Source organism: Gadus macrocephalus, chromosome 1, assembly GCF_031168955.1.
Source record: "Gadus macrocephalus chromosome 1, ASM3116895v1".
Lineage (NCBI taxonomy): Eukaryota > Metazoa > Chordata > Actinopteri > Gadiformes > Gadidae > Gadus > Gadus macrocephalus.
Window position 1 is genome coordinate 23267557 of NC_082382.1, and position 22178 is coordinate 23289734.

The 22178-nt window shown below is 44.7% G+C and overlaps 2 protein-coding genes across 7 annotated transcripts in view; both read left to right on the forward strand.

Annotated features, from left to right (window-relative positions):
- Positions 1–1816: 1816 nt before the first annotated feature.
- On the forward strand, positions 1817–5228 carry LOC132463275 (troponin C, skeletal muscle-like). The gene is made up of 6 exons (XM_060059325.1): positions 1817–1976; positions 2969–3020; positions 3144–3287; positions 3962–4076; positions 4199–4335; positions 4650–5228. Exons 1-6 carry the CDS (start codon positions 1974–1976, stop codon positions 4679–4681), a joined length of 483 nt encoding a protein of 160 aa, XP_059915308.1. The 5' UTR covers positions 1817–1973; the 3' UTR covers positions 4682–5228.
- Positions 5229–20060: 14832 nt separating this feature from the next.
- The window catches only part of LOC132462987 (NACHT, LRR and PYD domains-containing protein 12-like), a 123534-nt gene continuing 121416 nt past the window's right edge, over positions 20061–22178 (forward strand). For all 6 annotated transcript variants that reach the window (XM_060058821.1, XM_060058826.1, XM_060058836.1 and 3 more), the window contains exon 1: positions 20061–20224. The gene's annotated coding sequence lies outside the window, so the exon portion shown is untranslated. The remainder of the gene's footprint in view (positions 20225–22178) is intronic.

The window sequence follows — 22178 nt, forward strand, 5'->3', positions numbered from 1 at the left end:
ACTCTACTGTCCTACCCTACTCTCCTACTCTACTCTCCTACTCTACTGTCCTGCCCTACTCCCCACTAGTGAACCTCTCTGTACGAGTGACAGAGACTCCTTCCTTGTGAAAACCCCTGACTGCATCAGCCCCAAATACCCCTCTGCCCCCCACCCCACCCTCACACACACACCTCACCCCACCCTCACCACACCCTCACCCCACCCTCACCACACCCACACAAACCTCCACCAGACCAGTGAGGTCACAGGCCCAGGCCGTCTCCACCAAGCCCTGAATTAACCTGATCTGGGAAACATCTCTCCATGGTGCCTCCAGTAAAGTCTCCCAGTCCAGGGAGCTGGAGCTATGGGAAGTCGGATTACTCCACTAGCTGAAGAGTGCCCGGTCTTCAAGACCCCCCACCCCCCCCCCCTCCCCTACCCTCTATCAGCCCTCACGTAAACACACATCACAACTCCTCCCCCTCTCCTTCTCTCTATCTCCATCTCTCTCTTTCTCTCTCCCTTCTCCTCTCTCCTCCCTCCTCTCTCCTCTCCTTATCTCCCTCACTCTCTCTCTCCTCTCTCTCTCTCCTCCCTCCCTCTCTCCTCTCTCTCTCTCTCCCTTCCCTTACCCTCTCTCTCCCCCTCTCCTCTCTCATCTCTCTCCCTCTCTCTCTCTTCTACTCTATCTCTCCCTCCCTCCCTCTCTCTATCTCTCCCCCCTCTCTCTCTCTCTTCCTTTAACCCCTCTCTCTCTCCCCCTCCCTCTCTCTCTCTCTCTCTCTCCTCTCTCTCTCTCCTCCCTCCCTCTCCCTCCTCCTCCCTCCCTCCTCCTCTCTCTCTCTCTCTCTCTCCCTCTCTCTCTCTCTCTCTCTCTCTCTCTCTCTCTCTCTCTCTCTCTCTCTCTCTCTCCTCCCTCTCCCTCACTCTCTCCTCTCTCTCTCTCCCTCTCCCTCCCTCTCTCTCTTCCCTCTCCCTCACTCTCTCTCTCTCTCTCTCTCTCTCTCTCTCTCTCTCTCTCTCTCTCTCTCTCTCTCTCTCTCTCTCTCTCTCTCTCTCTCCCTCACTCTTCCTCTCCCTCTCTCTCCCTTCCTCGAGGAGGCAGCCACCTTATAAGGTGGGTGTGTTGCTGGGTCCTGGTGGGTCCTGGGGCTGGGGGGACAGTGTTTCCCCTACCCCAAGGCTTCTATTCAGGGCTCAGCCCAGAGGAGAGGGAGGGTCTCCGAGGTCTTGAGTTTCACAGAGAGGAGAAGCGGCCATCAGTACAAAACGTGTCCCTCCCTTACGTAGAAAGCCTTCAAGCGTCACACACACCAGACTAAACTTAACGTTCTTCACCTGCAATTCCACCCTCACAGATCTGAGAACTACAATCTAGACACACGTTAGCAGGTGTGTGTGTGTGCCCTGGTGGTTGGGACTTGTAGTTCAAGCTGTAGAAATAAGTAACATCCATTTATATGAAACAATATACTCCCATATACGAATATCCTTTGTACCCTATTATGTAAGTAGTCAATTATGGCCTCCTTTGCACTCCTAACCATCCCTGAGAGGAGGGATCCCCACTTTGTTCCTTCATTCCTTCATCATTATGGAGTTTTACCTTGTCTCCTGGGGTGGGGGGTCTTCATAAATACACGGCCTGTAAAGCCCCTTGACACTAACTGTGATTTAGAGCTTCAGAAATATAATGGACTTTCATTTGAAAATCCTTGAATGACCAAATGTTTACATTATTGTGTGTTCACGTGCTCAGGGCGGGGTTGGTGTTCAACAATAAGGCTTGGGATTGGTCAGGTCCATAGAACCCTAAAAGTTCAAGATTCTAATTCTGGAGAGCCGCGGGTGCTAGGGGGCGTGGCCTGCGGGGCCCGTTTAAAGTGTGTGTGAACTCTGACTTCACGTCTAGTCTCTCTGTTGGGGTGCACGCGGATTGACCACTCCTTTTTTTCTGTGGATATTTGGGGGAACACTAATCCATAAACATGGTAAGAGCAACCGATTTGCGTGATGAACATATGAATGATTGAATCCGAATACGAGCACTGAGCAACAATATTGACGCACGTCACGTAATAAGTCCTACGTCCGTTTAGCGCATTGACTACAGATTGCTGACTTTACTTGAATAATACTTTTGATAGCCTATTAGAGCCTATTCAATTCAGCAGTGCGCATTCCTCCCTAACCAATGCATCAGCTGCGATTCCTTTCCAAATTCCAAAACATTTCAGACTAAACGTTTTATTATTATTTGTAAATTAATTGCAACACATGCATGACACCCTTTCAACGCGATTTTGCTGGGAAAACTATAGGTGAAAATCGGCAAAATATAATTAATAACATTAATTAAGCTGCTATTTATGGACACTACAACTAAAACGGAACCACCTCTAAAGGAGAGTTTGATGAGGGAATGTCTTCGGGAGGGTTTCAGCTGACTGGGGTGCGTGTGTGGGGCGGGTCGGGGGGGAGGGGTACAGGCTGACTGGGAGGGGGTGCAGGCTGATTGCGAAGGTGGGGAGGGGGTAGGGGGATATAGTTCAGCAAGGTTGGCGCAGGAGCGCTTTCTGCTTAGGGGACGGATTCCGCGGGGTCGTGTGTCCATATCGCCATATACAGGGCGAGACGGAAATAGCCGGGTTGATTACCCCCCTATCTCACCCCCTCAGACAACTAATGAGGCCCAATTACCCCCAAAACTAAATCAATACACATATGGACACACATAAGAGTCCCCCATAGAAAAACTCACTTAGAGCGAGTTTCCAGGCATGCCAAAGTTAATCCCGCGATAACTCCTGCATGATGACAGGAATGTGAATGGGATAATATGTGATCGTCTCTGGCCACAATTGTGCGCATTTGAGGCTCATTCAGGGGAAAAGAACAACTATAATAAGGATGGGTGTTCGTTCTGGTTCGTCCCTACAGATCGTCCTGCTTTAGTTTAAAGCGCGTTTCTTTGTTTCCCCAGACTGACGCGCAACAGGAGGCCCGCGGGTACCTGAGCGATGAGATGCTTGCCGGTGAGTCCGAAGTCTCGCGGTTCTGCACAAAACCCACAGGCTGTCATATTCCACAAAGAGCGCGTAAACCTTTCTTTTGGTTTGTGTGTGTTCATGCTTTTCTTTGTTCGTTTTCTTTCCCAGAGTTTCAGGCCGCCTTCAACATGTTCGACACAGACGGTGGCGGTGACATCAGCACCAAGGAGTTGGGTCAGGTGATGAGGATGTTGGGTCAGAACCCGACCCGAGAGGAGCTGGATGAGATCATCGAGGAGGTCGATGAGGATGGTGCGTAACCAGTGTGAACATAAACACATCAGCACGTGTAGAACAACCGAGATCATTATGACGGAGCCCGTGCGTAATGGTTCACGATTACGCACAGACATGCAGCGCGGTGTTCTGAGTGCGCGGTGTGTGTGGGTCGTGACTACTCTGATGAAGATGATGATGATGATGATGATGATGATGATGATGATGATGATGACGACGATGATGATGATGATGATGTACGTAGCCTGACCATGGCCGTAGCCAGCTATGAGGTCCGGAGCACAGTTATTATTTACAAAAATATAAAATTATTAGTATAATTAGTCAATTTATTTGTATGAAGTTTTTAATATATGTATAAAAAAATCGGCGCTATATAACTGTGTAACCAGGAGTTGAATACGTTCACATTACACACACACACACACACACACACACACACACACACACACACACACACACACACACACACACACACACACACACACACACACACAAATGATATAATATTTTAATAAAAGTATAACATATACAGAGTATAGGCCCTACAGTAGTCCCTCTGTATGTATTCAATTATAGATAATGAGATGGCTCGTCCAGAAATGCAGAAAAATGATCTCCATTGAAAGAAACCCTCCTGGCCCTCACTAACACATGAACCCTGGCTCCGGCCCTGAACCCCAACGCAGGCAGCGGCACCATCGACTTCGAGGAGTTCCTGGTGATGATGGTGAGGCTGCTAAAGGAGGACCAGGCCGGCAAGAGCGAGGACGAGTTGGCCGAGTGCTTCCGCGTGTTCGACAAGTACGTGTGTCCGTCCGTCCACAGCCGCCGAGTCCAACTCCTCCGACCCTCTGGGTCACGCGAGTTTCGTCGGCTCCACTTCCTCCGGGTCTCACCGTGGCTCGTGTTCTTTGTTCCCGCAGGAACGCCGACGGCTACATCGACCGGGAGGAGTTCGCGCTCATCATCCGTAGCACCGGGGAGCCCATCTCGGAGGAAGAGATCGACGAGCTGCTCAAGGACGGAGACAAGAACTCCGACGGCATGCTGGACTATGACGGTACGGGCGTCACATCACATGAGACTGAATTGTTTAGAGACTCCAACGTCATGACGTGACGAGATGGGCAGGGAACTAGTTATGTGTTCCAAACACGAAGTAAATAACGTAAATAAAGGATTGAGAATAAAATATATACTTTATACTTCATTTTTATGCATATAGTATACATACATAATATTAATAAACAAACCGGAATACATATATTAATGTATACACAATATATGTAGGCCTACATCAAGTAGCAAAGCTTTAATTATCTTATTTTTCGATCCTTCTGAGACTCATTAAGTTCTCTTGTCTTCCGTTTTCAGAATTCATGAAGATGATGGAGAACGTGCAGTAAAAGGACTTGTGGACATTCCTCCTCCTCCCCTCCACCGCTGGACTGCCGGTCCTCCACCCTCCCCTCCTCCCCTCCACCCTCCGCTGAGCCGCACTGGTTCTCCACCCAAACCAACTCTCCCCGGCATCCCCTCCCAACCCTCCCCCCGTCCATCTGGTTTATTTATACGGCCCGGTTTCTCTGCACAGACGCAGACGCCCTCAACAGACCTCCAGGGGGCGCCTGCAGGGGGGCTCGCTTATGATTGGCCACGGCCCTTTCGACGCTGCGGGGTGACAGGAAGTCCCGCCTCCCGCCTCCCCTCTCCAACTCTTGTGATCAATAGATCTAGTCTGGAAAGTTCTGCAGCTGTTGCCCGCTGGGTAGACCAACAACACCCAACCCACTACTGTACCAAAACACAAAACCAACATAAAAGAGTCATTTGCATGACCGGAAGATAATAAATAAATTCACATATGCTCACTCGTAGTGGTCTGACGTACTTGTGGCCTGTATACGTTGTTGTGAGAGGAACTTCAATAAACTCTTTGTTTCTTCTTTTGTGCCACGTGGTCTGACCCACCGCTGTTTGTCCTCCTAGTGCCCCCCCCCCCCGCCGTAACAGCATATGTCCATAATAATCATATCAAGGTAACATATTATACAACCAGGTGTGAGTGTGATTAGCCAGTCGCTTTGAAAATCTGCCTCTTCTGACGTCACAAGTTGGCGTGTCCACCTAGATGTATGATGGATAGATCAGTCTACCAGACTACCCAGTGGACCGTAGCAAACGTTTCTCATCTATCCAGCACAAATCTAGGTGGACACGCACACGCCCACTTGTAATGTCAGAAGAGGCGGATTTTCAAAACGGCTTGTAAAGGCTAATCACAATCACACCTGGTGGTAAAATATGTCACCTTCTTAATAAGCGTTCATATGTCTGCGCACAATTCCGCTCAGACACTGCACTGCAGGCCGTATACATGGAGGCCTCAACACAGCGCCGAGAGCTGTTCAGGTAGCAGGGCTGTGGTGCATTATGGGAGCAGCAGGTGGGTGGGTGTGGTGCATTGTGGGAGCAGCAGGTGGGTGTGTGGTGCATTATGGGAGTAGCAGGTGTGTGTTGCAATTGTGGGAGTAGTAGGTATCAGCAAACAAGATGGTTGACCTTTGTTTTATTCTCAGTGGACAATGCAATATTTTGATGTAGATTCAGAATTCAGTTGGGTTTTGATAACATTTTGAGCGAGAAATGTATATTTTATTGTAATAATCTTTATTCAGTAATTGTATATGATGTTTAGTTAATTAGTTAAACCCAAGCGCTGGACTGTACACAGGGAGGCAGAGACGGGGTAAAAGGAAACTGGGTTTATTGGGACACGGGGTAGATCACAAGCTGGGGCGAAACAAGCGGTAGTCAGGCAAGCGGGGGTTCAGCGTAAGCAGGCAGTCAGACGGGCAAGGACTCGACGATAGGCGGGTAGTCAGGCAGGCAGGATTTCGGCAACATGTAGGCAAAGTGACGGACGGAGAACCAGGGAAGAGGGGAGAGGGTTAGCAACAGAACAGGAACACCAAACTGGGACTAGAGAATGCTGGTAGGACTGATAGGAACTGGGTAGTTGTAAACTACGAACTGGCGCCGGCTGGATGGAGATCCCCGGCTGAAGTAGTAAGTGGAGATTGCTGATTGAAGACAGGTGTGACGGAAGAATGGGGTACAGTGGCGTCAAGTGGCCACTAGATGGAAGTGTTGGACCGCGTAGCAGGACGAGGCGTGACAATTTGGGGTTCAAACCACAGCGCACTCTTTGCCATAACGATGTTGACAGAGGTCAACGCACCTGCGTTGAGTTCGACTAATAAGCTCACCTGCCGCTCCACGCTTAGAGCGTTTCCCAAAACTCCTCTTAACATGAACGAGCGTGCACTGCTCTAACGACATTCGTAGGCTTGTATACTGACATGGTGCTGAAATGGGCTCTGTAGGAGGGGGAGATGCAGGAATGTTGTTGGATGAAACTATATTTTGTGGCAGCAAAAAAATATTTTCCCATCAAGGCCTACATCAGAGTAGCTATCGAAAAGCATAGACTAATATGAATGCTACATATGAAAACACAATTGATTAGGCCTAGGCCAACATATGCTATCAGTCCTAATCCTGAACGCACTGTGCGTTCATTTTCCTCTGAAGTAATTCCATATTACAAAAATAAAAAATAGCTTGCGTCTGTGTGACAACTATAGCATTTATTTAAATGTGCTGATTTCTGAAACATGCTTTGCGCAGCAAAGGGAGCAGACTTCCTCTGATTCCGCATAAGGTTTCATTGATTGGCGCACACTCTAGAATCTTTGGTGGAAACATAAAAAAATGCAACGTTCCATTAATTCATTATCATTCAAATGCAGAGGCATTTGAATGATGACACGGCTATTGCTGTTGCTGCTCTAGATCCGGTGTTACACCGAATTCTGCGACCCACCGAAAAGTGTGACCCCAGTGGGCGCTGTTGCATATTTTTTGCAATCTGCACGAGTTTGAAGCGTAGACAGGCATGACAAAAACATAAATAAAACATAAGATCTCCCCCCAACCAATTACCTTTTTATTAAAGGTGCTTAATAAATACATTTGTTTTGATTAGCATTTTACGCACCCATACAATTAGTACAGTCCTTCACCATTGCTTCTTTACCCATAAAAAGCTACAGTCAGGGTTAAATTACGCTGATTTACCTTTTAACATTTCCTATTGTAGGATACTGTGTAAAATACTGTTTAGCATTAATCTCAGTATTAAGAGGGGGGAGATCTTATGATTTATTTATGTTTTTGTTATAATGCAAACGTGCATGTTGGAGAAAATGTGCAACAGCGTCCCCTGGGGTCACACTTTTCGGTGGATCGTAGAATTCGGTTTAACAAGGCCCATATTGTTGGGCAGGGGTATGATGGTGTGGGCAATGTAACCGGGAAAGGCATGCATCGCAGCACAGTTTCCCGCAGCAGTCTACGTTCACTGCAGAATCCAAGCTCTAAACTTGGCGATTGTGCACTCCACTAAGGTCAGGGATGATCGTAACTGTCCACACACTGTTCAATAAATAGTGAACTTCATCACAGCCTCACCGAAGCGCCTACAGTGCTTTATGGCATACAATCGCAACAAAAAACGGCTGCAGAAATTCTCAAACACCCGCTGGTCTCAGCATGATTCATATGGCGACACATTAGTGCCATAATTCACTAATGTGATAAAAGATGCATTCGGGCGTATTATATAATTCCACACGCGTAGATATTAACTGCGAGCGCGCAAATGATCTCTGCGCGAGCAAAACAGCCTCTCGCGCGCGCAAATTACCTCAGCGCGCGCAAAACCTCTCGCGAAAGATGTTTTTACGCTCTCGCTCAAATTTAATTTTGGCACTATGGGGGAGGGAACCAAGGCAGGGCGGGCTTTCCTATGATTGGCCGTTTCTGATGCGCGATATTTGATTGACAGCCCTCCTCAGCCCTCCTCTCATTCAATTCTGAATTGTACAGTAAATGGCTGAAACGATAGTTACCTACTTATTGTATCTCTAGATTCTATGAGTAAAGGCGCAGCCTTTTAAGGCTATCGCTATTGGGTTATCCCTAGGCGTGAGCCGTAGCACTGAACATTTTGTAATCCCCGACCACCAACAGCGTGGGCCTCAATTACGTCCGCGTGCGGCGTGCCTCAACGACGTCCGCATTTCGCAGATATAGTCGGGCGCCGGCGGACATTCTGCTCCCAATAAACAGCTTTTCTTCAGCTATTTAAAGGACAATGAGGCCGACACTTCTATGGCCGATTCTATGAGTATAGGCTGCGCCTATACTCATAGAATCTGGAGTTACAATACGTAACTATCGTTTCAGCCATTTACTGTACAATTCCGAATTGAATGAGAGGAGGGCTGTCAATCAAATATCGCGCTTCAGAAACGGCCAATCATAGGAAAGCCCGCCCTGCCATGGTTCCCTCCCCCATAGTGCCAAAATTAAATTTGAGCGAGAGCGTAAAAACATCTTTCGCGAGAGGTTTTGCGCGAGCTGAGGTAATTTGCGCGCGAGAGAGGCTGTTTTGCGCGCGCTGTGGTAATTTGCGCGTGCGAGAGGCTGTTTTGCGCGCGCAGAGATCATTTGCGCGCTCGCAGTTAATATCTACACGTGTGGAATAATATAATACGCCCGAATGCATCTTTTATCACGTTAGTGAATTATGGCACTAATGTGTCGCCATAGATTCATGTAGGCCTACAGCAGTGGCGCAAAAAGTGGGTATGCACTATATGCGGCGCATAGGGGCGCCGAACCAGAGGGGGCGCCAAAGCGATGGAAGTAAAATAATTTGAGTCGGCATTTTCTGTAACCCTCATAGGGTGTTCGTTTTTTTGTTACACAGGAGGTGCTGCTGGGTCTGGTGGACCCATTGCATTTTAGGCCTTTTAATTCAACATAATCTAACTTTTTTTTTAAATACTCACCAAATGGTTACTTCAACCCAATTGCAAGTAATATAAACAACACATTTGTTAAATTTGTTCCCTTTACCTTTGTTAAATCACATTTATGAATAGAGGTGCCACTCGTTTTTGTTTATTTTCGTATTAGCATGTAATAAAATAAGGAAATGCATCATAAAACAGGCATAACTGGGAAATTATCAACATCATTAGAAATTGAAACATACTCAATAACATCTGTCTGAACAACACATTAAAGCCTTTGAACACAGCCATTATACGTATATCAGTCTATACCACACATGAGGGGCAGAGTCTCACTGTGTGTGTATTGCATATGTATTTTTTGCACTGGTTGCATGTATATAGTGTTTTATATTATTATGTATTATGTATATTGTGTATTTGTCTTTTACGTTTCGGAGCTGGCTGATGCTGATCCTCCTCTTCAAACTCAGTGTCAGACTCTGAATTTCAGAAATGTTATCCTCTCTTTCTGAAACTGTTTCCTCTGCATCACCATCAAAACCCTGTCTCTTCAAATATCAACTGTAAGGCAGTCTGAACAGAGAATCGCTTTGCCATCTTGATCAGTTGGGGTATGGAACCACGCTGACAGAGATTTTTTATAGTGTCAGATCCCCAAGCTTGGTTCCCGCAAGACAGAGGGTGAAATGTGTGGGAATATGGGTGTAGATAGTGTTGGGTGCTCCAATGTTGCAACCTTGTGCGGGAACAGTGGGTGCACACTGTGGGTGCTCACACCAAGGGCCCATTCACCTGCTTTACTCTCACACACACACACACACACACACACACACACACACACACACACACACACACACACACACACACACACACACACACACACACACACACACACACACACACACACACACACAGGAGAAAGGGAAAATGAGGGTGCACAGAACCTATGATTTCCACACTTAGACTAGCTCCGGGTCCACTGGACCCGAACACCCTGTGTGTAATATAAATGTGATGGGGGGGTATACAGGGGGGGGTCCTTGAAAATGTTTTCTGATTTATGTTCCTCACAGAAAATGAGCCAAAGCCAATGAATCTTAGTTCAAAAAAATAATTATTTGTATCACTTTTATAAAGCTAAAAACTGAAAACGGGTCCCACAGACCCGAACACCTTATGAGGGTTAGCGTTTGTGTACATGATATGATGATCAATAACAGAGGAACGTCACTGATAAGGCGCCTCCCCGCTCCTTCGCCTCCCTCCCCCCTCCTCTCCACACGGCGCTCCAGTGGGCGCCCCCTCGACTACGCCCTGGGCGTAGTCGAGCGCCAGAGTGTCTTCATTTGAACCGTATTGTCATCTGATGACACCTCAATATGGAGAGGCAGAGAAGAAAGCCCTCGGGGTCACAACATAGAAAAAGAAAGATTGGGAAGGTAGTTTTTATGTCAGTTTATCAAGAGGAGGCTTGTAAATATACAGGTTAGCTAAATCTACTACTAGTAAAACAACAGGTTACTGTTGTCTTGCAACTGTGTACTGATCAGAATGGAGCCTACAATATAACGGATCATAACAAGAAAAATAAAGGAACTTGTTTGTGGTTATTTTGTTTTACTTCAATCTCTATGCAAGTCTTTGTTTTATGTCAATAGACCCAGTAAAAACGGAGTTATAAAGTTGATACTTTATAACTCCGTTAATAATACAAAAGTTAATAAATTAATAATCCAACAAAAAAAAAAGATAAGATTATTATCATATCTGAGTCGAGACTGAATCGTTCTACACAGTATTACGATACATCGAAGAATCGATTATTTTTCCCACCCCTATTGGTTACTGTACTCCAACAGTTCTAACAGAGTCTATTGTTTTGCATGTAAGCTTTTTGGTGAAACTAGAGTGGTGGGGTATTAAATAACTGGCAGTGTCTTTCAAAGATACTGAAGCACCATGAAACAAGTGGTTACCACATAAATGCTTATCTGATGTGGAAAGAATTGGCATACGCTTATGCCTCGGTAAAACTATTGATAGCGAATTGCAGAGAGCCTGTTGACTCGAGTGATCGACTGCATACTCTTCCTTGCAGAAAGAAACCTGCCACTGAGGGGGACTGTGAAGATGTGAATGGCATCTTCACTGTGTTAACATATTTTAAAAGATTCACGTGTTCCTGTCTGGCTGTTAGCCCTGTGATAGTCCGCAGCTGTGGCTCATAGATTAATTGAGCCACACCCTTTCTGGTGCTCCTTAAGAGGGCCAGAGTTCTAGACTGGAGGGTGGCTTGAGTTGTGCAAGTGACTCGACTGTTTTTAAGTAAAAATATGTTTTTACCAACAACATTGTGCGTCGAGGAAACTCTTTTTCACAGGGACAAAATGCACAGATAGGAAATCCTAGAAATGGAAATTTTCTGTGTATCCTTGATCTCTTATAGCACGGTATGATGTTACACTGGCCGAGCATCTTAGAAAGGCTGCCTCTAAAAAAAAACACCGGATATCTGTCCTGGTGCACTCAAAAATAATTTTTTGATTCAATATCAGTGTGTTTTAGGTCAAATTTGTGCCCAGATCAAAAAGGGGGGGGGGGGCGCCTGCTATGTGTCTGCATACCCCCCAGAAAGTAGGCTGTTGCGCCCCTGGCCTGCAGTATGTTTTCTGTCATTGATCAATATGAGGACATTTCAACCACGATGGTTGATTTAAAATCAGAGGGAGACAGCAATTGCAGCTCGATAGCGACCTCCCACACAAAGGGAGGTCATTTGAGCATTGGAATCATTTGATTTTATTATATGGCTTGTGATATGGTTGCCTTGTGACATGGCGTTTGATCGGTACATTTCAGCTGCATTTATTATTGGAATTTTAAATTGCTGCAATAAACATGTTGTTAACTTCTAACATGTCTCTTTCTTTGCTGTTTAAATCTAACAGTAGCCTAGTCTATGAGTAATATATCATCGTTAACCACTGGTTTTGGTGTATTGCGAAATTGTGCCAGCTGGACATTCAATGGTAGGCGTCTATGTGTTAATAAAACACATACAATACCACGGAATGTCTAGTTGGTGACTCCACTGGGGCTATAGTAACAATGCTCTTAGCATCCTACGAATACCCCTGGAGCCCTCGTTAGCTACGAGTATTTTCACGACGTTTGTTGTGCAATGATGCTTTCGGGAAACGGTGTGAAAACTGTACGATGATCGTATGACGAACCTCACGAATCACTTAGGCTAACGACGCTTTCGGAAAACTGAGCCCAGGACGTGTGTTTAATCGTCTGGTGAACTGTGTTTGGACTCATCCTTAATCTCGTCCTCTGTTTCACCGTTGGAATTGTATTTATTCTGCTGATTTATACATTTGAAATGAAGCAAAAAAAGTGTTGTTCATGTAAACACAATGCAAATCTGTCTTTAAAGGATGGAGGAGGATTCTACATGGAGGTGTCCCCCCCCCCCCCCCCCCCCACACACACACACACACACAGTAGGCCTACCGTGTTGCGGATGAAACATTTATTTTAGCCAAAACTGTTTAGTGTGTGTCTTTGTATGAGTGTGCTGCTGTAATCATGAAATAAATATATATAAAACTATTACTGTGTGTGTGTGTGTGTGTGTGTGTGTGTGTGTGTGTGTGTGTGTGTGTGTGTGTGTGTGTGTGTTGCCTCTATTTTGCTGCTTCATGGTCATCCTCTTCTTCTTTGGGGTAACACCATCTCCACTGCTTGTAATACATGGCAGTGAATCACTTCAGCCACTTTCCTTCCTTCAGCTAGGCACAAATTATATCTACATCTGTAGAGTCACGTCGCATTATCAATAACTACTGGTGGACCGGCGGATTAACACGTATTATGGGCGTAACCATGGTTTAGACATTGGGGGGGTCCAATTTTTTATTATTATTTGTTAAGTGCATTGCCTACAATTCTATATATTTATATATGGAAATGTGGACATTTAGAACATAGTTTCGAGGACTACATTGACCATTTGAATTCACATCTAAAGGAATAGTGTAATAATGTAATGTCTGCCCCGCCCCCCCCCCCCCACACACACACACACACACACATACACACACACTTTGTTTTGGTTAGTTGCTTACTGACCTTAAACACACCTACCAATTACAATTATGCTCTTCCAGTAGTACTGTAGCAAAAAGGATAGCTTCCAATGGAAAAATACCACATACCCAAAGCATGTAATAATGTAATGTCTGCCCCGCCCCCCCCCCCCCCACACACACACACACACACACATACACACACACCTGCCTGCATTGTGACCACACGTCATTTTATCAGAAAAAACAGCGACTCATATTTTAATTAGGCTACTCGTTTTATTTGCTCACACATTTAGCTCGGTATCAAGCTACTAATTGTCTGGAGAAAAAAAAACGTGTACGCTCGGCTGCTGGTCCAGTTTTATCCGCTTTTTAAGTAACCTTAAATTGTCCGTTACCTCCTCTCCAACACGTTAAATAACGTTTCTTACATTCAAATGACTCACCTGATCACCTGCATGTTCAGAGCATGTCCCTGTCTGGCCACTGCTTTCAGCATGCCTGTCTCTCTCCTTCTCTCTCTGTGCTGCCTGCATCGTAACCATGTAATTTTATCAAAAGAACAGCGACTGACCTTCATGAGCTATATTTAATATTCTGCTTTTACGAGGCTACTCGTTTTATTTGCTTACTCAAAGCTCGGTATCAAGTTACTTACTGTCTCAAAAAAACTGCGTATGCTTGTGTGACCGGTTCGTTCTGCGTTGTGTTTCTTTCTAGCAATGAATGACGTGACCCACGATGTGTCTGGACTCGGGCACTCCGACGTCCATTTATTCGATCTGAATACACACATATACAAATAGCTTCCTTAGCCCTTGTGCCCTTACTCCAACTCTCTTCCCAAGGGTATCGCAACAAAGGGCTAACTACATACAATATTACAACAGAAATGATTGAAATAAAAGGAATAAAAGACATACCTGAATACACACATATACAAATAGCTTCCTTAGCCCTTGTGCCCTTACTCCAACTCTACGAAACACACAGGGGGGGAAGGGGAACTAGCATGACTACACGAGGGTCAGTTATATGCTAGTACATCGCAACAAAACACAAAGTTCCCCATAACACAGAAATCTATCTAATAACTATGGATAGATTATAAACCCCAGACTTCCAATTAAACAATATATAATCAAAATTACTAATATAAATAATGATAAATTATAAGATGGTCAAAGATTTGATTACAATATAAATGTACACACCTCTTCCCAAGGGTATCGCAACAAAGGGAAGAGGGCAGGGGGCGCGGGAAACTTATTGGGTTCTCTGGAATGTGGGCGGGAGTATAGAAGGAGGTGGAGCCAAATCAAAAAAATAAATAAAAAAGAGCTTAAAGGTTGGGTACGGAATTTGCTTTTTTGGCCATTTTTGCAAAATTACTTGAAATCCTTATCATACCCCGCTTACAGCCACTGAGTTAGAAGTACTGACATGAAAATTAAACAAGTCAATCATCTGTGGAACGGGCAGGGCTCGAAAAACTCCAGCCAATCATTTGGATTGCCACCTCGTTGCATTGGACAGTAAGTACGTCAATCAAACGGTCGTACTGCACTCCCCCTCCCCCGCGCGCGACCCCTTCGTGCAGTGCTCGTGACCCAGAGCAAGCTCCTGTTTGTTGTTATCCTGCGGTAGCAGGATAACATCCCCACCACCACCACCACCACCACCACCAGCAAAGAGAAGGAAAACTCTTTTTCAGAGAGTAATTGATAATAAAAACGCTGAAAGAGAAAAACTGAAATCAAGAATAATCCTAGGCGCTGCTTTCGAACGTTGGCGGCAACTGAAGGACGAGAAGGGTCTAAAAACCGATGCTTGTGTGGCGGTTGACATAGTTTCAAAGTTTATACCGTTTATACTCGGTAATACCGGTGTTGAGACGAGTGTATTACTCGTTGTGAAAATGTCCACACCGCAGCAACCCTAGTGAAAACCAGGACTTCCAATACAATTATATGAAACAAACATTTTCTAAAAATAGTAATGATTTATGTGACCGTTTAATGTTTATAACATCTGGTGCAACCATAGCCGCGAGAACGTATTCTCAGCAGGGGGTGCTGGAAAAAAAAACTCAGCCTGCACTAGACTCGCAACTCGTTACATTGATAAAAAAGATATATAGCAGCGCAGCTCAATTACACCAGTGCATGCGCGCACAGTTGAAAATCGATCGTTGTGTTCACTTTCTTCACACCATGGTTCACATCCAGCTGCTCACAGAACAAGTTTAGCGCACCACCGCTACCCTCACACTTTTTCATGTAACCTTTTTTCAGCACTAGGTCATATGAGCATTAAATAAATGCTGCGTCTCAAAATGCCTTGGACAGCAGCGAGGATGACTCGCTTTGCCACGGGCCGAAACAGTTCGGAGCGACCACAGCCAGAGCGAACACAGCGGGGCAGAGGAGTGTCAGGAATAGTCTTTGGTGTACACATCAGTACGGCCTATTTGCACTACTGTTTAGTGGCAATGCAGTGTTTTATTCTATGCCTTTATATTTTCGTATATTATTTCAATGAATAGGCTACAATTTATTTATTCATAAAAACAAGATCTGGTCTTCAAATCTTTTTTCCAAATATAGGTCGTCTTACAATGGGGTTTGTGTTTATATTCGGACCAATACGGTACAGCGGGCGCTCACATGACGTTAAGCATTTCCTGGTGCATAATGTGACGCTTCAGAACCTAAAATCCCGTTTCTCCCCGTTGACACGACAACACATAACCGGCGTTTTCAGAAATCTCCACTTTGGCCGGAGTTTTTAGAAATGATCGTTTTCTGTGATAAGACAGGGCCTCGGACAGGGGGTGTTGCAGCACCCCCAGCACCCCTACTTCCCGCGGTACTGGGTGCAACTTATGGTACGGCCACACCAAACGCGTTACTCGCGTTAGGGGCGTCCAAACTCGGCATTTTTGCATAGGGAACCATTGGTATAGGCGCGTAGACGCGTTACATGCGATGAAGCGTCACGTTAGGGGCGTTACGCGCGACAGACGCACGTAATTACGCACGTAAACGCAGTAACGCGCCCAACGCACCAACGCCGGGAGTTCAGAAATCTGAACTTTCAACGCTCCAACGCGTGGCGCTTAGCCGCGATAGCCAATCAGCGTGGAGCTTGACCCGACGTCACTGGCAGAGAGTAGTGAGCTTGGACAGAAGCATACGGCCGACATCTTTCTTTATTCTGGGTGGAAATAGTAACATAGTTACGCTATTAAATGCGTTTATGGAAACATTTTTAGCAAGAAATGTGCATTTTACTTTCATAGTGTTCGCTCTGTGAATGTGAAGGATGTTTGGTTTGATAGTTATGACGAAGAGGGAACGCTCCGTTCACTTGCATGGACAGAGTGTCTGGATGCTAAGCAACCTCAACGTCTTGGCGGACTATTTCTCTGCTGATCAACACTACGAATGGTGGAAACACACCAGACACACCATGTGAAGTTATTTAACCCGATTATTGTTATTTATATCAGAGATTATTTAATCTAACCCGATCTAAGCTCTATCACCCAAACACGGCGGCGTTTGGGGTTCCTACCTCGGACTCCAGCGCAGCCACGGCCGACAACTATCTTTATTCTAGGTGGAAATAGTAACATAGTTACGCCATTAAATGCGTTTATGGAAACATTTTTAGCGAGAAATGTGCATTTTACTTTCATAATGTTCGCTCGGTGAATGTGAAGGATGTTTGGTTTGATAGTTATGACGAAGAGGGAACGCTCCGTTCACTCAATATCATCCGACTGCAGACACAAATGGGCGTTGCCTGCAGCTGGACCCTTCTCCGTTCACTTGCATGGACAGAGTGTCTGGAACCTCAACGTCTTGGCGGACTAAAGGTGCGAACACACCAAGCGCGTACCTCGCGTACCATGTACGTGCGTAACGCAGCGAAAATGTTGCTTGACCATTTTGTGTCAAAAATGGTCAGATACGCGCGTATCTGACCATTTAAGGAGTCCGAGGATTAAGGAGTCCGAGGAAGGAAACCCAAACGCCGCCGTGTTTGGATGGATGATAGAGCTTGGATCGGGTTAGATTAAATAATCTCGGATATAAATAACAATAATCGGGTTAAATAACTTCACATGGTGTGTCTGGTGTGTTTCCAGCATTCGTAGTGTTGATCAGCAGAGAAATAGTCCGCCAAGACGTTGAGGTTGCTTAGCAATCAGAGACTCTGTCCATGCAAGTGAACGGAGCGTTCACTCTTCGTCATAACTATCAAACCAAACATCCTTCACATTCACCGAGCGAACATTATGAGAGTAAAATGCACATTTCTCGCTAGAAATGTTTCCATAAACGCATTTAATGGCGTAACTATGTTACTATTTCCACTCAGAATAAAGAAAGTTGCCGGCCGTGGCTGCCATGGACATGGCTGCTCTGGAGTCCGAGGTAGGAAACCCAAACGTCGCCGTGTTTGGGTGATAGAGTTTAGATCGGGTTAGATTAAGTAATCTCGGATATAAATAACAATAATCGGGTTAAATAACTTCACATGGTGTGTCTGGTGTGTTTCCAGCATTCGTAGTGTTGATCAGCAGATATATAGTCCGCCAAGACGTTGAGGTTGCTTTAGTAACCAGAGACTCTGTCCATGCAAGTGAACGGAGCGTTCCCTCTTCGTCATAACTATCAAACCAAACATCCTTCACATTCACCGAGCGAAGATTATGAAAGTAAAATGCACATTTCTCGCTAAAAATGTTTCCATAAAAGCATTTAATGGCGTAACTATGTTACTATTTCCACACAGAATAAAGAAAGATGTCGGCCGTATGCTTCTGTCCAAGCTCACTACTCTCTGCCAGTGACGTCGGGTCAAGCTCAACGCTGATTGGCTATTGCGGCGCGTATGAGCATAAAAAGTTCAATTTTTTGAACTCCTCGCGTACATGTACGCGCGTATATGTACGCGCGTATATGTGCGCGCGTATATACACGCGCGTATATGTACGCGCCTCATACGCCCCTACAGCGAGTAAAATGTTGCTTGGTACGCATGATACGCTGTACGCACCTCATACGCGCGTACACCAATGCTTCCCTATGGAAAAATTGCCGATTTTATACGCGTGGTACGCAGGTGACGCGTTTGGTGTGGCCGTACCTTAATGGGTGGAGTCAGAGTCAGCGTTGAAGGAGAGGGGGTAGGACCATTTGAGTTGTGTATTTTCAAAATCTGCTGGCGTTTCGCAAATCGCATACCCAACCTTTAAGGCGGCATGGAAAGCTAAACTTCAGGTAATACAGAAAAACAAAGGCAATTGTGTAATTATAATTTAAAGGATATAACACACCCTGTTACACTTGGCTGTTGGTCCAGTTTCTTCTGCTTTTTAGGTAACCTCAAATCCTCCATTACTCAACTTTACTTTCTTGGCTCTCACTGAAGAAAGAGTGTGGGGTAACCATGACAACGCAGAAAGTCGCGAGGTGGTTTCAAACTAAATCGCACAAGTGGAGGGGGATTCACACACTTAACAAACGGAAATAAATTGAAAATAAACAGTGGCGATTTTAGCCTGAAATTTCTGGTGGGGCAAATTTATATGACGTCATATTACGTCAGAAAAATAGAGGTAGCTGATTATTATAACAGTAGGCCTATATAGACCAGTCAGGTATACTATGGGCTGCATTTTGAGTGCCAGCAGGGAGCAGACATCCTATTTAAATACATTTCACATGCTTTAGCGCTCAGTACGACACAGAGATGTTGCCTATAATAATAATAATAATAATAATAATAATAATATTGCATTATATTTTAAACGCAAACGTTCCAAAGAATCTCAGAGCGCCAACATGGTACGCACTATAATATAGTGTAACGACCTCGCCGGTGACATAATCATGTCGAGTCATTAGTAGTTGAAGGTAGTTTTAATGAACCAAAAACCAGGTCACTGAAACCCGTAACGTTGTAACAACATTGTCAACATTGTCACCAACAGCTGAAAACCGGACCAAAACAAACCCCGGTTACCCCGGCAACCCCCAACACGGTCTCACTCGCGTGCAGGCCCCCACCCGTATTCTACGTAATTCTACATTACGTAGAATACGTAGATTACGCAGTTAACGTCTAGGGGCAAATTTGAAATTGCCCCTAGCCTCAATGTTAACTTTGGCCGGTGTGGTTCGCGCTCATTGGTGTTTCTATGGTAACGGTGGGGCAGCGTGGGTCTTTGCCCCTCCGGAAACAGGAAACGTAAATATAGACAACGTTCATTCAAGCAAGCACACAGGCAGTAGAACACACGAATCAAATTACTCCAAAACAAGGCTATAATGCTTGTGAGTCAAGTTTATTCACACAAATGTGTACGCTACTTTGTATATAAAAAAATATATATAGTTTGCCACGAAGTAGGAATGGATTGCGCCTTCTGCTCAACAGCGCCATCTCGTGGGTCTGGTGGGGCACTGCCCCACCTGCCCCTAATGTAGAAACGCCACTGAAAATAAATAAGACATAACAAGAGACCGATCCATTGACAGGGTTCATAAAAAGAGAACATATATTTTACATTTTATCCTGCTGTATATTGGGGGGGACAGGTTAGTATTTTCTCAACATTGGGGGGGACACGACCCCCCCAAAGAATGCGTGGTTACGCCTATATGCGCCATTAACACAGAAACGAAACTTAAGGAAAAAATGAGGAAATACCGTGGACATGACCTCGGTGTCCTCATTAGTAGCTACATCAGTGACGTCTCTACAGGCTGGTTGAACTATCAAGTGCCTCTTTGCTTTTCAAGCGATTATTCTTCGTCACTGAGAGGACATGGAACAGCAGCTTATAACACGCAAGACGGAACTGGAGAAACTGGATAGTTCACAACATAATTTCCTTGTTACTTAGCTGGAGGGTTTTTCGTGATGTGCACTTTATCACAGCAGGAAGAACACTAAGGTACTGTACTTAACTCTGATATATCATAAATATTATAACTTTGAATGTTTAGATTAGATTCAATATTAGATTCAACTGTATTGTCATTGCACAAGTAAGGACAACAGTGCTTGAATAAAAAATACATAAGACACAGCAAGTCCATTATTGAAGTGCATAGAGTTCTGCGGAATCAGACAGTCCATAGTCCATAAATAGAAGGAAGTATGATCATATAAAGTGCATTGTTGAAGTAAATTAATAAAGTGCGTAGTGGTCAGAGGCAGTCAGACAGTCCATGTTCAAAAGGCGAGGGGGACGGGGCAGGGGCGATCTAATCGATAGGTTAACGGTTCGTTTTCTGTATAAACACGTTCAAAATGTTAAAGTAAATATAACGATGCATTGCAATTATTTAAAATCACTACTGAATTATTTAGAAGATTCTTGCTCTATAGTATGCTATAGGTTGGAGTGTAGACATTGGGGATCAAACCAAAACCTTCCAGCTTGGAGTCAAGCGGTTGAGGTCAAAATACTTCTATTACTTTTTCGTCTGATGTCATACGACCTGAGGAAGTCCATATATGGACATGCCTTCAAAGTGGTTGAACCAGCAGATGGGGAACAGTATGATATCCGCACGGTTAACTTGATCTTGATCAGACATGTTTGAATCCCTAAGAGACATCCTGTGTTGAATGATGAATAGTTATTAAATAGTTCTTAGATTAAACTGTGATATTGATTAAATTCTGAAATAGCAATTTTTTGTTGTTGTTGTTGTTCAGATTCAGATTCAGATTCAGCTTTATTGGCCAGGTTTGCGAACAAACGAGGAATTTGACTTCGGTCCCTTAGCTCTCTATGTACAACACTTAACCTACACAACTCACAACATTTAACCTATTGTTATTATCTAAAAAAGAGAAAAACACAACAGAAAACAGTACAAAAAAATAAATAAATAAATATAAATAAACGGTTAAGTATACAGAATAACAATACAATACAATAAATAATAATAATTATAATAATATAATAAAATAGAGGGTGGGGGCTAATTCTGAGCGTTCAACAGAGAGACCGCTTGGGGAAAGAAGCTGACTTTGTGTCGGCTGGTTTTGGCAAACAGTGCCCTGTATCGCCTGCCCGAGGGAAGGAGGTTGAACATTTTGTGACCAGGATGTGAGGGATCTAGGGCGATTCTTTTTGCCCTTTTCCTGACCCTGGACTGGTACAGGTCCTCAATGGTGGGAAGGTCAGCTGCAATGATCTTCTCCGCAGCCCGTATTGTCCGTTGCAGTCTGGCCCTGTCCCGTTTGGTGGCTGACCCAAACCAGACAGTGATCGAGGTGCAGATGACAGACTGGATGATGGCTGAGTAGAAGGTGGTCAGCAGCTCTTTAGGCAGATTAAACTTCCTTAGTTGTCGCAGGAAGTATAACCTCTGCTGGGCCTTTTTCTGGACAGAGTAAATGTGGGGACACCATTTTAGGTCCTGTGAAATGGTTGTACCTAGGAACCTAAAGGAATCGACAGTGGACACTGTGTCGTTCTGGATGGTGAGGGGGGGGGAGTGGGGGGGGGGACTTCTCCGAAAGTCCACTTGTTGTTGTTGTTGTTGTTGTTCTGATGTTGGCCTACTCCCTGGTACCGAGTTAAAATGATAACATGCTTGAAATAAGACGTTATGACTTTGACAAAGCAGTTTAGTACTTGTCAGTGTTGATCAAGCAGCATTATAATACTGTAATTCTAGTTCCAAGCATTACCTTAGTAGCAAGTTTTAATATCTTAGCTAATATAATTAGATAAGATAATTTAGTAAAAAAAGATTCAAACAAGTTTAAGATGCTCACCTAGAAACTGCTTTATAAGAAGAATTATCTTGTCAGCATAACAATTGCAGTGTGAGTAAAAGCTGTGTGTAAATTGTGTTGAAGCCCAGAGCAGCAGGTGAATATTAGAATAG

What these genes read in the sequence shown, in the direction of transcription:
- LOC132463275 (XM_060059325.1), top strand. An exon ending in CGAGGAGGTCGATGAGGATG is followed by an intron (nt 3,288 to 3,961) that starts GTGCGTAACCAG and finishes ACCCCAACGCAG; the next exon opens with GCAGCGGCACCATCGACTTC. An exon ending in CGGCATGCTGGACTATGACG is followed by an intron (nt 4,336 to 4,649) that starts GTACGGGCGTCA and finishes TTCCGTTTTCAG; the next exon opens with AATTCATGAAGATGATGGAG.